General features: G+C 40.0%; 1 protein-coding gene across 3 annotated transcripts in view; it reads left to right on the plus strand.

Moving 5' to 3' along the window:
* Map3k7cl (MAP3K7 C-terminal like) overlaps positions 1-10,736 on the plus strand; it is an 89,228-nt gene extending 78,492 nt beyond the window's left edge. For all 3 annotated transcript variants that reach the window (XM_090333419.1, XM_090333409.1, XM_090333427.1), the window contains one exon: positions 9,701-10,736. In XM_090333419.1, the coding sequence (XP_090189545.1) occupies positions 9,701-9,881 (181 nt within the window). In that variant the 3' untranslated portion in view covers positions 9,882-10,736. The remainder of the gene's footprint in view (positions 1-9,700) is intronic.
* The last annotated feature ends 2,194 nt before the right edge of the window (positions 10,737-12,930 follow it).

A 12,930-nucleotide genomic window follows, 5' to 3' on the forward strand; every position in this document is an offset into this window, starting at 1 on the left:
CCATCATTTCATAAAGTGTGGCTGATTATGTTGCCTCTGGTGGTTGGCTAGTGTAATTATGCTACATTCTGAGAAAGATGCTAAGTAAAGTGTTTTTAAAAAGACTTTTCTTTATTGGAATTGTTCAAGCATAGTCTAAAATTCAAACTCCAGACTGAGCTTCTCTTACACCACCAGAGGAGGTCTCTCTGGACTAAGTTTGAGAGAATTTACAGAGGTGAGATTAGAAGCATGGCTATAACTATTGTTTTTAATTGTGTCGATTGGATGGATAAAGTAATAGACATTTTCCATGTTATGAGCTCACTATAGAATAAATGTAATGTAAAAATTAATTTCTAATTTTTGACCAGTGATGCAGAAAACATTGTTCCTACTTTAATTAAAACATTTTTGTATTTTTATTATAATAGAGACGGGGTGGAGGAGAAAGGGAAAAGGGAAAGGGGAAGGAAAAGGGGAGGAAGAGAGGGAGGCAAGGAATAGGAAAAGAGAAGGGGAGAGAGAAAGAGAGGAAGGAAGAAAGAAAGGTGTGTGTGTGTGTGTGTGAGAGAGAGAGAGAGAGAGAGAGAGAGAGAGAGAGAGAGAGAGAGAGAGAGAGGAGAGAGAGGAGAGAGAGGAGAGAGAGAGAGAGAGAGGGAGAGAGAGAGAGAGGGAGAGAGAGAGAGAGAGAGAGAGAGAGAGAGAGAGGGAGAGAAGGAGGGAGGGAGGGAGGGAGAGAGAGAGGGAGAGAGAGAGAGAAAATTTTATTGAAATTTATTTATTTTAAATGTTATTAAGTATTCTGATGTCATAAAGAACTCTTGGCCTGAACATCATGAGACCCTGAACAAATTCCAGTGTTACCAAAAGAAAACAAAACATACAAACAAACTTCTGCTGTTATTTTTGCCTGCTTCTTTCTATGCTTTTCTGCATGGGAGAATGTATTTCCACATAACTGCATGTATTTCAGCATGCTTTAATTAAAAAATTATTTTATAAAGGTGATGTGCAGAGGGGTTACATTTACATAAGTCAGGTAATGAGCATATTTCTTCTTGGACAGTGCACTCCTTTGGAGAATGCTTTTAAGAATTAATATTATAAGTTTTTATATACAACCCATATAGCTTTTGTATATATAATAGAAATTAATGGAAATGTGCTAGAGATATACTGTGGAATTTAAAATCTATTACTGTGCTTGACTGAAAAAAAATTAAAAGTATGTGATTAAATTATAATCACCTGTAGTTTCCTTCATTGTAGCTACTGTGTCTCTTCCAGTAGAGGGCAATCTACTCGTAGCATCTGCCTTTGAAACTCCTATGCGCTCTGGTGCTTACACTACTGACTTAAATGATCAGTAAAAGAGACTTAAAAAGTTGAATTGCTTCAAAAGTGTGGCCTTCAAAACTAGAGATGCGGTTCAAATGGCAGAGCACTAGCCTTGATTGGAAAATCTAAAGCCAGTGCCCTGCATTCAACCCCAGTAGAGCACACACACACGCACGCGCACACACACACACACACACACACACACACACACACACACACACACACACACACACGGTACAGAAGGGGTATAAAAATAATATGGCTGGAAGGATACAACAGGTTAGAGAAAGAGTCTTTGAGAGAGTTGTTGAAGATCTGTGGCTGGCACTTACTGACCACAGGCTAGAGTCTACACATTAAGACTCTGCACAAGTCCTAATGCACTGCGGGGAAATGGAGGAGCCAGTGGGATCACTTGATTGTATTACTGGGATGCAGTGATCCCAATGAGACTTGCAGGGCCTCAGGCACATGACCATATTCTCCCTCCAAGCATGGACTGACTATCAGTAGTTGTCACTATTGTCACTCTTCTAGAATTTTCTTTTTTTTTAAAGGTAAATATATGTTTTATTTTATTTATTTATTTATTTATTGCCAGTCCTGGTCTTGAGCTCAGGGCCTGAGCACTGTCCTTGGACTTTCTCAAGGCTAGAGCTCTACCACTTGAGCCTCAGCACCACTTCTGGCTTTTTTCTATGTATATGGTACCGAGGAATCGAACCCGGGTCTTCATGCATGCTAGGCAAGCACTTTAACCACTAGGCCAAACTCCCAGCCCTCTTCTAGAATTTTTAAATGTATCTACTGCTATCATAAAGGTGATGGGCAGAGGGGTTACAGTTCCATGAGTCATATAAACAGTACATTTCCTTTTGAACACTGTCGTCCCTTCCCTCACTCTCTCCCAGTTCTTCCCTCTCATCCCCACTCACAAGTTGTCTAATTCATAATCAACATAATGTCTAGTGAGTATCACTGCTGCATGTGCTCACCCCTACCCCTCCATTTCTGTGCCTACACGCCTTCTTTGCCCTACCAAATGGTGCTGGCAAAATTGGCTGTGCACAGGCAGAAAACTGAAGCTAGATCCTTATATCATCTTGCAAAAAATCATTTCACAATGGATGAAAGACCTAAATATAAAGCCAGAAACCTTGCAAATGTTACAGGAAAGAGTAGGGGAAATAACAGGGCTTCTCGGCTCATGTTGAAACTTCACAAGCAAAGATCCAGAATCACATCTAATCAAAGAAATACTGAATAAATGAGATTGCTGTCCAGAAACAAGGACAGGCTAAATCCACTAGCACACTGATGTTCATTGCAGCACTATTTACCATAGCAAAGATATGGAACCAACCCAGATGTCCCTCATTTGATGAGTGGATCAACAATATGTGGTATTTATACACAATGGAATTCTATGCAGCTGTCAGAAAGAACGACATTGCCCCATTTGCAAGGAAATGAAAAGACTTTGAAAAAATCATATTAAATGAAGTAAGCCAGACTCAAAGGAACATAGGCCCAATAGTCTCCCTCATTTGTCATAATCAGTAGAAACCTTGGGCTCTTCTAGCAGAGATTTACAATAGAACAAAATCTAGAGACATAAGGCTAAATAGTATGACACTAAACGTAAGGACCTCCAGGATAAGGAAACAAAAGCCATATAATGAGTGGTTGTTGTCCTTAATGTACTATGTTATCTCTCATCTCTTTTGCCATCCCTTGATTATCTCATATTGTTAGAATATTTCTCCTTGTTATCTGATATATTTTATATGTGCTTAATTGGTTATTTGAAATTCGATAGGGAAGGTGGGGAATCAAGATGAGCAGGGGGAGGGTGGGAGGGAAATGGGGACCATGTCATAAGAAAGGGTATCAATGTTTGTGAAATTATGTACCTTCTATTTGGTGAATATAATGTAACCCTTCTATTAATCACAATAAAAATTGAAAAAAAAAAGTGTGGCCTTGCACTAGTGTGCTTGCCTAGTATAAACAAAGCCCTGGGTTCAAGTCCTCGGTACCACATACCAGAAAAAGCTGGGAGTGGTGATGTGGCTCAAGTGGTAGAGTTCTAGCTTTGAGAGAGCAGTTCGAGCCCCAGGACTGGCAAAAAAAAAAAAAATTAAAAAATTTGCTTCTGATTTTTCTATGAATGGAATAGTAGTCTGTTGTGATTGTCTTCTTCCCTTTGCATCGTGTTTTCAAGGTTTTTTTTTTTATGGCCTTCCATGCACCAGCACTTCATCCCCACCTCTCCTTTTTCTGTCGGTTGTGGGGCTTGAACTCAAGGTCCGGACACTGCCCATGTGCTCTTCAGCTCAAGGCTAGCACTCTACCACTTTGAGCCACAGTGCCACTTCTAGTTTTCTGGTGGTTAATTGGAGGTAAGAGTCCCATGGACAAGCCAGGTTCTAGTGGCTCATACCTATAATCCTAGCTACTCAGGAGTCTGAGATCTGAGGATTGCAGTTCAAAGTCAGCCTGGTCATGAAATTCCATGAGACTCTTGTCTCCAATTAACCACCAGAAAATTGGAAGTGGTGCTCAAAGTGGTAGAGCACTAGCCTTGAGCCGAAGAGTTCAGGGACAGAGCACAGGCCCAGAGTTCAAGCCCTATACCTGAGTAGGGGGAGAAGAGGGTAAAAGTGTTTCATGGACTTTCATGCCCAGGCTGGCTCTGAACTGCTGTCCTCAGATCCCAGCCTCCTGAATGCTAGGATCACAGGCATGAGCAATAGATTCCCGGCCTTCATTCCCTTTTACTGATAAATATTGTCCCTTTGCACAGATACACATTTGATTTCACCTTTTAACAGCCAATGGCCATTTGGGTTTGTTTGACTTTTGGGCTATTTTGAATAATGCGCCTATAAAATATTTGTGTGGTCATGTTTTCAATTCCCTGTAGTCTGTACCTAGAAGAAGTAGAAATATTAGACAATATGAAATGCCAGTGTGTGTGTGTGTGTGTGTGTGTGTGTGTGTGTGTGTGTGTGTGTATGCATGCATGTACATGTGTGACATTACAAAGGCTTGAGGTTAGGGCCTTGTCTTTTGTGTACAAGGGTAGCACTCCACTACTTGTGCTACAGCTCCACTTCAGGCCTTTTTTTATTAGGTGATTAATTGGACATGCTCATCTCAGAGACTTTCCTGCCTGCGCTGGCTTCAAATTGCAATCCTTAGGTATGGGCCTTGTGAGTAGCTAGGATTACAAGGGTAAGCCACCACTACCTGGCTTGATGAGGGATATTTTGTAGGAAGCCATTTTGCAGATTCTCAACTTTAAGATTCTTGGAATTGAAATGTGGCCTAATGGTAGCGTGCTTACCTAGCACGCATGAAGCCCTGGATTCAATTCTTCAGTATCACATAAACAGAAAAGGCCAGAATTGGTGCTGTGGCCAAAAGAAGCTCAGGGACAGTGCCCAGACGCTGAGTTCAAGCCTCATGACTGGGTAAAAAAAAAGGATTCCTGTAATTGTAGTTCTCTTTCCTCATATTGCATATAACATTGAAAGGAGTAATAGAAATGAAAACCAGGAAATCAAAGATAAGACCACATCTTATCTAATTATAAATATTGATTTGGTTTTCTACATCATCTCTCTGAAAGAGTTTCTGAAGGTTGATGTGCCATAGTTTAATTGTAAATCACTAATGAATGAACATGAATATATCTATATAAATAGGTCCTAGACAAGAGACAACATACATTTTGGCAGCTTTTATCGAATATCTGTATAATTGCTTATTAAGTACATGAAACTAATTTAGAAACCTGTCAGTTGTAGTAAAAAAGAAATTGTTATCGACTTTCTCTAATGAAGGAAGATTAGTCAATCCAGACCATTTTTTGGTAGTAACAAAATGAATGATTTTGTGACTTACTATATTTATTTATTTATTTATCTGTGTGTTTGTTTATTTGTTGGCTATGGGGCTTAAACTCAGGGTCTGGGCACTGTCTTTGAGCTAGCTCTTTCAACTCAAGGCTAGTGTCCTACCATTTTCTTTTTCTTTTCCTTTTTTTTTTTGTGTCAGTCGTGGGGTTTGGACTGTGGGCCTGAGCACTGTCCCTGAGCTCAGGGACATAGGTTCTTCACACAATTTACTAATTACTGAATACCTTGTACTTTATTCTTCCTCAAAACAATTGCTTTGAATTACTTTTTAAAAATTTTTAGTCAGTTGTGGGGCTTGAACTCTAGGTCTGGGCCCTGTCCCTGAGCTCTTTAGCTCAAGGCTACCACCTACCCCTTGAGCCACAGCACCATTTCCAGTTTTCTGGTGGTGAATTGGAGAAAAGAGTCTCACAGACTTTCATGCCCTGGCTGGCTTTGAACCATGATCCTCAGATCTCAGCCTCCTGCATAGCTAGGAGTACAAGCGTAAGCCAGCAGTACCTGCCTGGGGTTTACTTTTTTTTTGGTATGCATAGAAACATCACACATATAAATACACACATATGTAGACAGATGATGGAAAGCTACAGATTTAGATATGAATATGTATGCATCATTATGGCCTATTGCCCTACATTTAAAAAAAAGCATTTTATTATTTCCTAATTTCTTTCGTGAATATTTGTCAAGAACAAGGACATTATCATTAATATGAAGATTTTTTTTAAAAAATTGAGGAAGTTAAGTCTGATTCTACCATTATCTTGTTCATAGTTCATTTACAGAGTGTTACCACTTATCCACTAACACCCTCAAAGGTATTTTCTCCAGTCGAGAACTTCACATTGCACCTAAGTGTCATTTGCCTTTCTCTCTTTTTTTCCAATGTATGGAACATTTCCTAACATTCGTGAAGATGGAGGATGTAAGCCTCCCTCAGCTCTCACCACATGGCATTGGTGATGCCATAAATGTGGATTATACAGAAACCATGCTGAGTCCTTTGCAGTGCACATGATGTCTGTCTCCTCAGTAGAGACAGTTACTGGGTTGAAGAGACCTTCCAGGTTCTCTTCTTTGCTGGTACTGGGGTTTGACCTTAGAGCCTTGTACTTGCTGGGCAAGTGCTCTACCACTGGAGCCATACTTCTACCCACCCACCCCCACTCCCTTTTATTTGGCTGTAGTTAGGTTAAGTTTAAAATTTTGGCCTGTGGCCTTCTTTGGTCTCCTGTGTAGCTGTGATAACAAGGCACACTGCCATGCTCCCGCTCATTAGGTTTTAAAAAATGAATAATCCTTCTTTATTCAGCACTAACCCATACTGGCATGTTTCAACTGGGGGTGTATTTGTATTTAGGACCCTCCCTTGCTTCTAGAAGCCTTGGGCATCTTCTAGTACAACCTAAACAGTACTGTAGGTCAGGAATGTGTGTGTTTTTTTTTTTTTTTTGGTCTGTCATGGGGCTTGAACTTGGGCCTGGGCACTGTCCTTAAACTGTTTTTTTACTCAAGGCTAGTACTCTACTGCTATGGGCTGTAGCACCATTCCTGGTTTTCTGTTGGTTAATTGGAGCTAAGATTCTCATGGACTTTCCTGCCCAGGGTAGCTTCGAATCACAATCCTCAGAAGTCAGTCCACTGAGTAGCTAGAATTACAGGTGTCACCCAATGGCACCTGGATGTTCTTTTCTTCATCTTAAGTAATATCAGGTCAGTACCTGATTAGTGCAAGGTAGAAGAAGAAAAGCACTTAGACATGAGGTCAATAGTAGTGATGAATGATAATAATGAAGACAATAATTGTCTATCTTAAAAATAAGGCTAGATTGTTAATGCTTTAAACAAGTCTTTACCCCTATTCCCTGAGAAAACACTCACAGAATCTCAGGGACTTTTGAGGATAGAATAGAGAAATCAAACTGACTAAAACTTGGGTCTGAAACTGGCATTAGTGTGCTCCAGGCTTTGAGTGCCCCTTTCATACAACCTGCTGCAATTGCACTACTGTTAATCTGTTAGTTTTCATTAAACTTAATGCATAGACATTTTCTTTAAAAATTGGCATCCTCCACTGGGAGGGATGAGAGAGAATGAAAGAAGGGGTAATATCAATTGATTGGGATACATTGTACTTATAAACCAAAAAAAAGTAAACCCCAGGCAGGTACTTATGCTTGTACTCCTAGCTACGCAGGAGGCTGAGATCTGAGGATCATGGTTCAAAGCCAGCCAGGGCATGAAAGTCTGTGAAACTCTTTTCTCCAATTCATTCATACAACTATTTAAAGAATAACAAATAACATCCTCTATTTTGAAATAGTGGATTTGATACATTGATATGAATTTTGAAATATATATTAAATAATCCAGAAGTCTTTTTTTTGTTGTTTTCTAGTCTTGGGGCTTGAACTCAGGGCATGAACATTGTTCTTGGGCTTTCTCAAGGCTAGCACTCTATCATTTGAACTACAGTACTCTTTTCAGCCTTTTCTGTGTATATGGTACTAAGAAATTGAATCCAGGGCTTCACACATGCTAGATAAGCACTCTACCACTAGGCCAAACTCCTGGCCCAATTCAGAATTTTTAAATGAATTTTTGCTTAGGTACTAGTCTAATTTTCCTATGTAAACACCAGAATTGCAGAGCTTTTCCTTGAGGAAACTTCTGTAGAAGACTTGTCACCTCCAATGACGAGTTGAATGTGGTGGCTCACTCCTGTAATCCTTCTGATTCAGGAGGCATACGTGGAAGGATTGTGATCCAAGGCCAGACCAAGCAAAAGTGTGAGAGAACATATCTGAAACATAAAACCAAAAGTGAATGTGGCGGGAAGTGTGGCTCAAGTGGCAGAGCACTTGCCTAACAAGCCTGAGGGCTTGAGCTCAAGCCCCAATTCCAAAGAAAGAAGCGAAGAAACTCTTGCAGAAAACCATCTATCTAAGCACAGTTGCCAAATAAAGAGTAACTTAGATTAATCTTCACCTAGACTAACCTAGTATCCTTTGGGTTATTAGGTTATGAGACCTCAATGTGGAACATGTTCTCTCCTTGTTAGGCACATAGAAGTTTCCATCAATGAATCATTCACAGATTGCTGAGAATTGAGTTTAAGTCTCTTCAGTCTGCTTTCTTTAAGGCTAAACTGCATGCAACACAAAGTGTAAGCGCACTGCCTTGCTAATTAGGGCCCATGACAGTGGCCCTTCCCCTCCTCAAGCCCATATCCATGCATTAAACCAGCCACACGCCCTGTGCTGTACAGCCAGCGTGTGCTTTCAGGTTTCGATCATTTTCCAAACAATACAGTACAGCAGCTATTTATACAGCATGTACTTTGTATTCAGCATTGGAAGTGATTTAGAGATGAATTAATATAGGCAAAAAGATGTGTTTGGGGTGTATGCAGATTTTTTTTTCTGTCATGGGGCTTGAACTCTGGTCCCTGGGCTCTCAGTTCAAGGCTACCACCCTACCCCTTGAGTCACAGCACCACTTCTGGTTTTCTAGTGGTTAATAGGAGATGAGTCTCATTGTCTTTAGTGCCTGTGATCCTCAGAAGTGTGATCCTCAGATCTCAGCCTCCTGAGTAGCTGGGATTACAGGTGTGAGCTACTGGGCCTGGCTGGCATATGCAGATTTTAGGTAAGGAGCTTGTTGGGTATGGGTTTGTATGTGGCGATTCTACAACAAATCCCTGCTGGATATCAAGGATAATTATATATGGGAGGATGAATAATACCTTCAAGAGAGGATTTTTTTCAAGTGTAAATGAGCTTCCCTGAGCTCTGATGTATCAGACTCAGAGGAATCAAAGGAAGGTAATCATTGAGTCTGGGGAACAAAGATTCATCAAGACGTGAACTAGTTATTTTCCCTACAAGACAGTATAGCAGCATAATTTATACACTATTTTAAGCTACATTTTCTTGTTTTCTAAATGATTTACAACTTTAAGTACTTGCTGTATTCTTTTTTCTTTTTCTTTTTCTTTTTTTGCCAGTCCTGGGGCTTGAGCTCAGGCCCTGGGCACTGTCCTTGGACTTTCTCAAGGCTAGCACTCTACCACTTGAGCCACAGCACCACTTCTGGCTTTTTTCTGTTTATGTGGCACTGAGGAATTGAATTCAAGGCTTCATGCATGCTTGGCAAGCACTCTACCATGAGGCCACGCTTCCAGCCCTTGCCGTATTCTTTCAAACATCCTACTGGGGATATACAGGGCATTTTGCTTATGTTTAGTGTTTGGGGTATGTAGTGGATGTGCTCAAAGAAAATACAGGGACCTAAAAACTTTTAACTTTGGAGAAATAAAAGCATGCCATTGGTAAGTAGCACATGATGGGTAAAAACTAAGAAAAAAGAAAAGTGAAATATCCCATTTCTATTGTGCTATAGTATGGAATAGTCTGATTCACTTGCACTGAATACTCTGCCTTTTCCTGAATCTTCAGAAAGGAGCTCATCGCCAAGCTGGACCAGGCAGAGAGAGAGAAGGTGGACGCTGCTCAACTGGTTCAGGAATTTGAGGCTCTCACAGAGGAGAACCGGACACTGAAGTTGGCCCAGTCACAATGTGTGGAGCAACTGGAAAAACTTAGAATACAGTATCAGAAAAGGCAGGGCTCATCCTAACTTGAAATGATTTAATGTAAGTGTGAGACAGTGGTGACTACTATGGGCTAGCCAAAAGAATTTTATTTTAAAGGGATGGCCAAAAAAACCCCAAAATGTTGTTTATCTTTATTACCCACATAGCAAATGTCTAGAATACACACACACACACATGCACACATGCACACACACACACACACACACACAATATTCTTTAGGAAGATGTGATCACAATATACATTACGGCAGAAAATGATAAAAATAGAGTATTGACTGACCCCCTGCTAAGAATCATGGGCTGTGAAACAAACCAGTAAGATTCTCACTGTAGTTGCACATCTGTGCATGTATAAAGTTCATGCCTTTGACATTTCCAGTCTGCTCAAATATAAACTGTAGCTATTTTCTGCATATATTTATGTTCATTGGAGTCACATGTAAGCCTTCTATGATTGACTGTCCTAAGAATAAATGGTTATGTATATAAAGGTTTTCTCATGAAAGTATCAGCAGAAATCATGCTTGTGCCAAAAGTTCATTTGCCTATGCTGACTTTCTGTTGTAATAAAGACATAGAAAATTCTGAAGTTTCTTTACTCCATGCCAACACATGGTGAGCATTTCTGCCTTTGTCATGTGTATACTTTGCGGGCATGGGGAAAATAGAAAGGTATGGTGTTTAACATTATTTGGTGAGTTCCCATGTAAACATCAGTGAAATAGAAGATTACTTTGTATTGGATTTAAGGAGGTGATTTAGATCAGGATTAACTAATAAGAGTAAATTCAGAATATATATATCCTCTCATTCTAGTTATCACCATTTTTGGTCTCTCCCCCAAATTGGTCTATTTGTTATATGTCCATTTCTTTCCATGTAACTACTTTTTCATTAAATGTGGAGTAAAATCATCTGTTTATGACTTGTTCCTTTATAATCATTATGATGGTGGAAGTTGGGACTTCCTAGCCTTCTTTAGGGTTTGTTTGCTGTGTGTGCTTAAAAAAAAAAAAAAGTGATGAGCCAGGAGTTTGGCCTAGTGGTTAAAGTGCTTGCCTAGCATGCACAAAGACCCGGGTTCGTTTCCTCGGTACCACATACATAGAAAAAAGCCAGAAGTGGTGCTGAGGCTCAGGTGGTAGAGCTCTAGCCTTGAGAAAATCCAAGGACAGTGCTCAGGCCCTGAGCTCAAGCCCAGGACTGGCAAAAAAAAAAAAAAGTGAAGCTCCTTTTCTTGGCAACTTCATGAGATGGTGCGGTGGTTCATGCCTATAGTTCTAGCTTCTCAGGAGACTGAGGTCAGAGTGTCACAGTTCAGAGCCAGCATGGGCAAGAAAGTCCATGAGAGTCTAATATCCAGTTAACCATCAAGAAGCTGGAAGTGGAGCTGTGGTTCGAATGATAAAGTGTTGGTCTTGGGCAAGAAAGCTCAGAGACAGTGCCCAGACCCTGAGTTCATGCCCTAGTACTGGCATACACACACACACACACACACACACACACACACACACACACACACACACACACCACCACCAAACACAAATCCCCAAAAATACCGTTTCTCATACAGAGCTGTCATGCTGATCAGGATGTATTTGTGTTTTGAACTGTTCATTCACAAGGCATAAAACATAGTTCATTATGCAGGGTGTGGTGGCTCTCGCCTGTAATCTTAACCAGTCAGGAGGCTGAGATCTGAGAATGCTATTCAAAGCCAGCCTGGGCACTACAAAGACAAAGCTGAGACACTCTTATCTCCAATTCATCACTGGAAAATGGGAAGGGAGGTGGGGCTGTGGCTCAAGGGTAGGGCGGTAACCTTGAGCTGAGGAGCTCTGGGACAACGCCCTGGCCCAGAGTTCAAGCCCCATGATCCTCCCCCCTATAAAAAGTAGTTCATTAAAATAATAGGATAGCTAGGCACTGGTGGGTCCTACCTGTAATCCTAGCTACTCAGGAGGCTGAGATCTGAGGCCATCTCTGGCAGGATCCTCCCCATGAAACTTTTTTTTTTAATTTTTCACATTTTTATTTAAAATAGATTTGTTTTCATTGTATAGTCTGCTCAATTTTTTAAACATCTGGGACCATGTGACAACCTGTGTGTACAATGACTCAGTAAAACAAGACGAATCAGTATAAGTATATAGGACTAAGTGGCTGTAAACATTAACTTATTTAGTCCTAATTACAACCTTCTGATACATAGTATAATTTTACTTTTATCTTACAGAAGGGAAAAATATTGGGAATAATTTATCATAACTCATCTATTATATGACAATTAATGTACAGTATTCATAGGAACAGTTTGTGTTAATGCCAGGAAATTAACCCAAACAGATAACCATAATGGGATGGGCTTTTGGAGAAATGCAGAAATATTTCCAAAATATACCCATCTTAATGTATTGATTGGCACTGTGTGGAAATCTATTTCATATGTAGCAAAGACACAACAAAGTTAATAAATTTTTTTTCTACAAATGCCATAGAAAACAACCTTAGTAAAAATCTCACTTTCAGCATCTTCTGCTCCCTAGGTTTCCTCTTATTGATGAGGAGAAGAGATAAGGAGAGAAAAAGGCATGCATTTCCTGAACTCAAGGGAACTGATGCCGGCAGCTTCCTTTCAAATCACTGGAGTTTAACAAGTTGTAGACAAAAAAATGACAGCTTCCTCAGTCAGAACACCAATGCTGGTTTAGGAAGGAGTCTTTCTAACATGTTCTCATGTGGGAAGAAGACACAAAAGTAGAGACTGACAGAAGCAAGGTAAAGGATAGAAATGTCGGGAAACAGTTGGAGAAGTCATCCTCATATTCTTTCTGGGAAAGTGTCATTAACACGATCAGAAACACAATCATTATAATAAATAGGATATGCACTAAGTTAAATGGAAAACAGTACAAATAATAAAGCATAATGCGATTCTGATTTAATGAATTTAATTAGCTCTTAGTACATTCTGACTGATCTGATTATCTTTTTTTAATAATTTTATTGTGATTAATAGAAGGGATACATTATATTCACCAGATAGAAGATGCATAACTTCACAAACATTGA

Source organism: Megascapheus bottae, chromosome 1, assembly GCF_031878675.1.
Source record: "Megascapheus bottae isolate mThoBot1 chromosome 1, mThoBot2.hap1, whole genome shotgun sequence".
Lineage (NCBI taxonomy): Eukaryota > Metazoa > Chordata > Mammalia > Rodentia > Geomyidae > Megascapheus > Megascapheus bottae.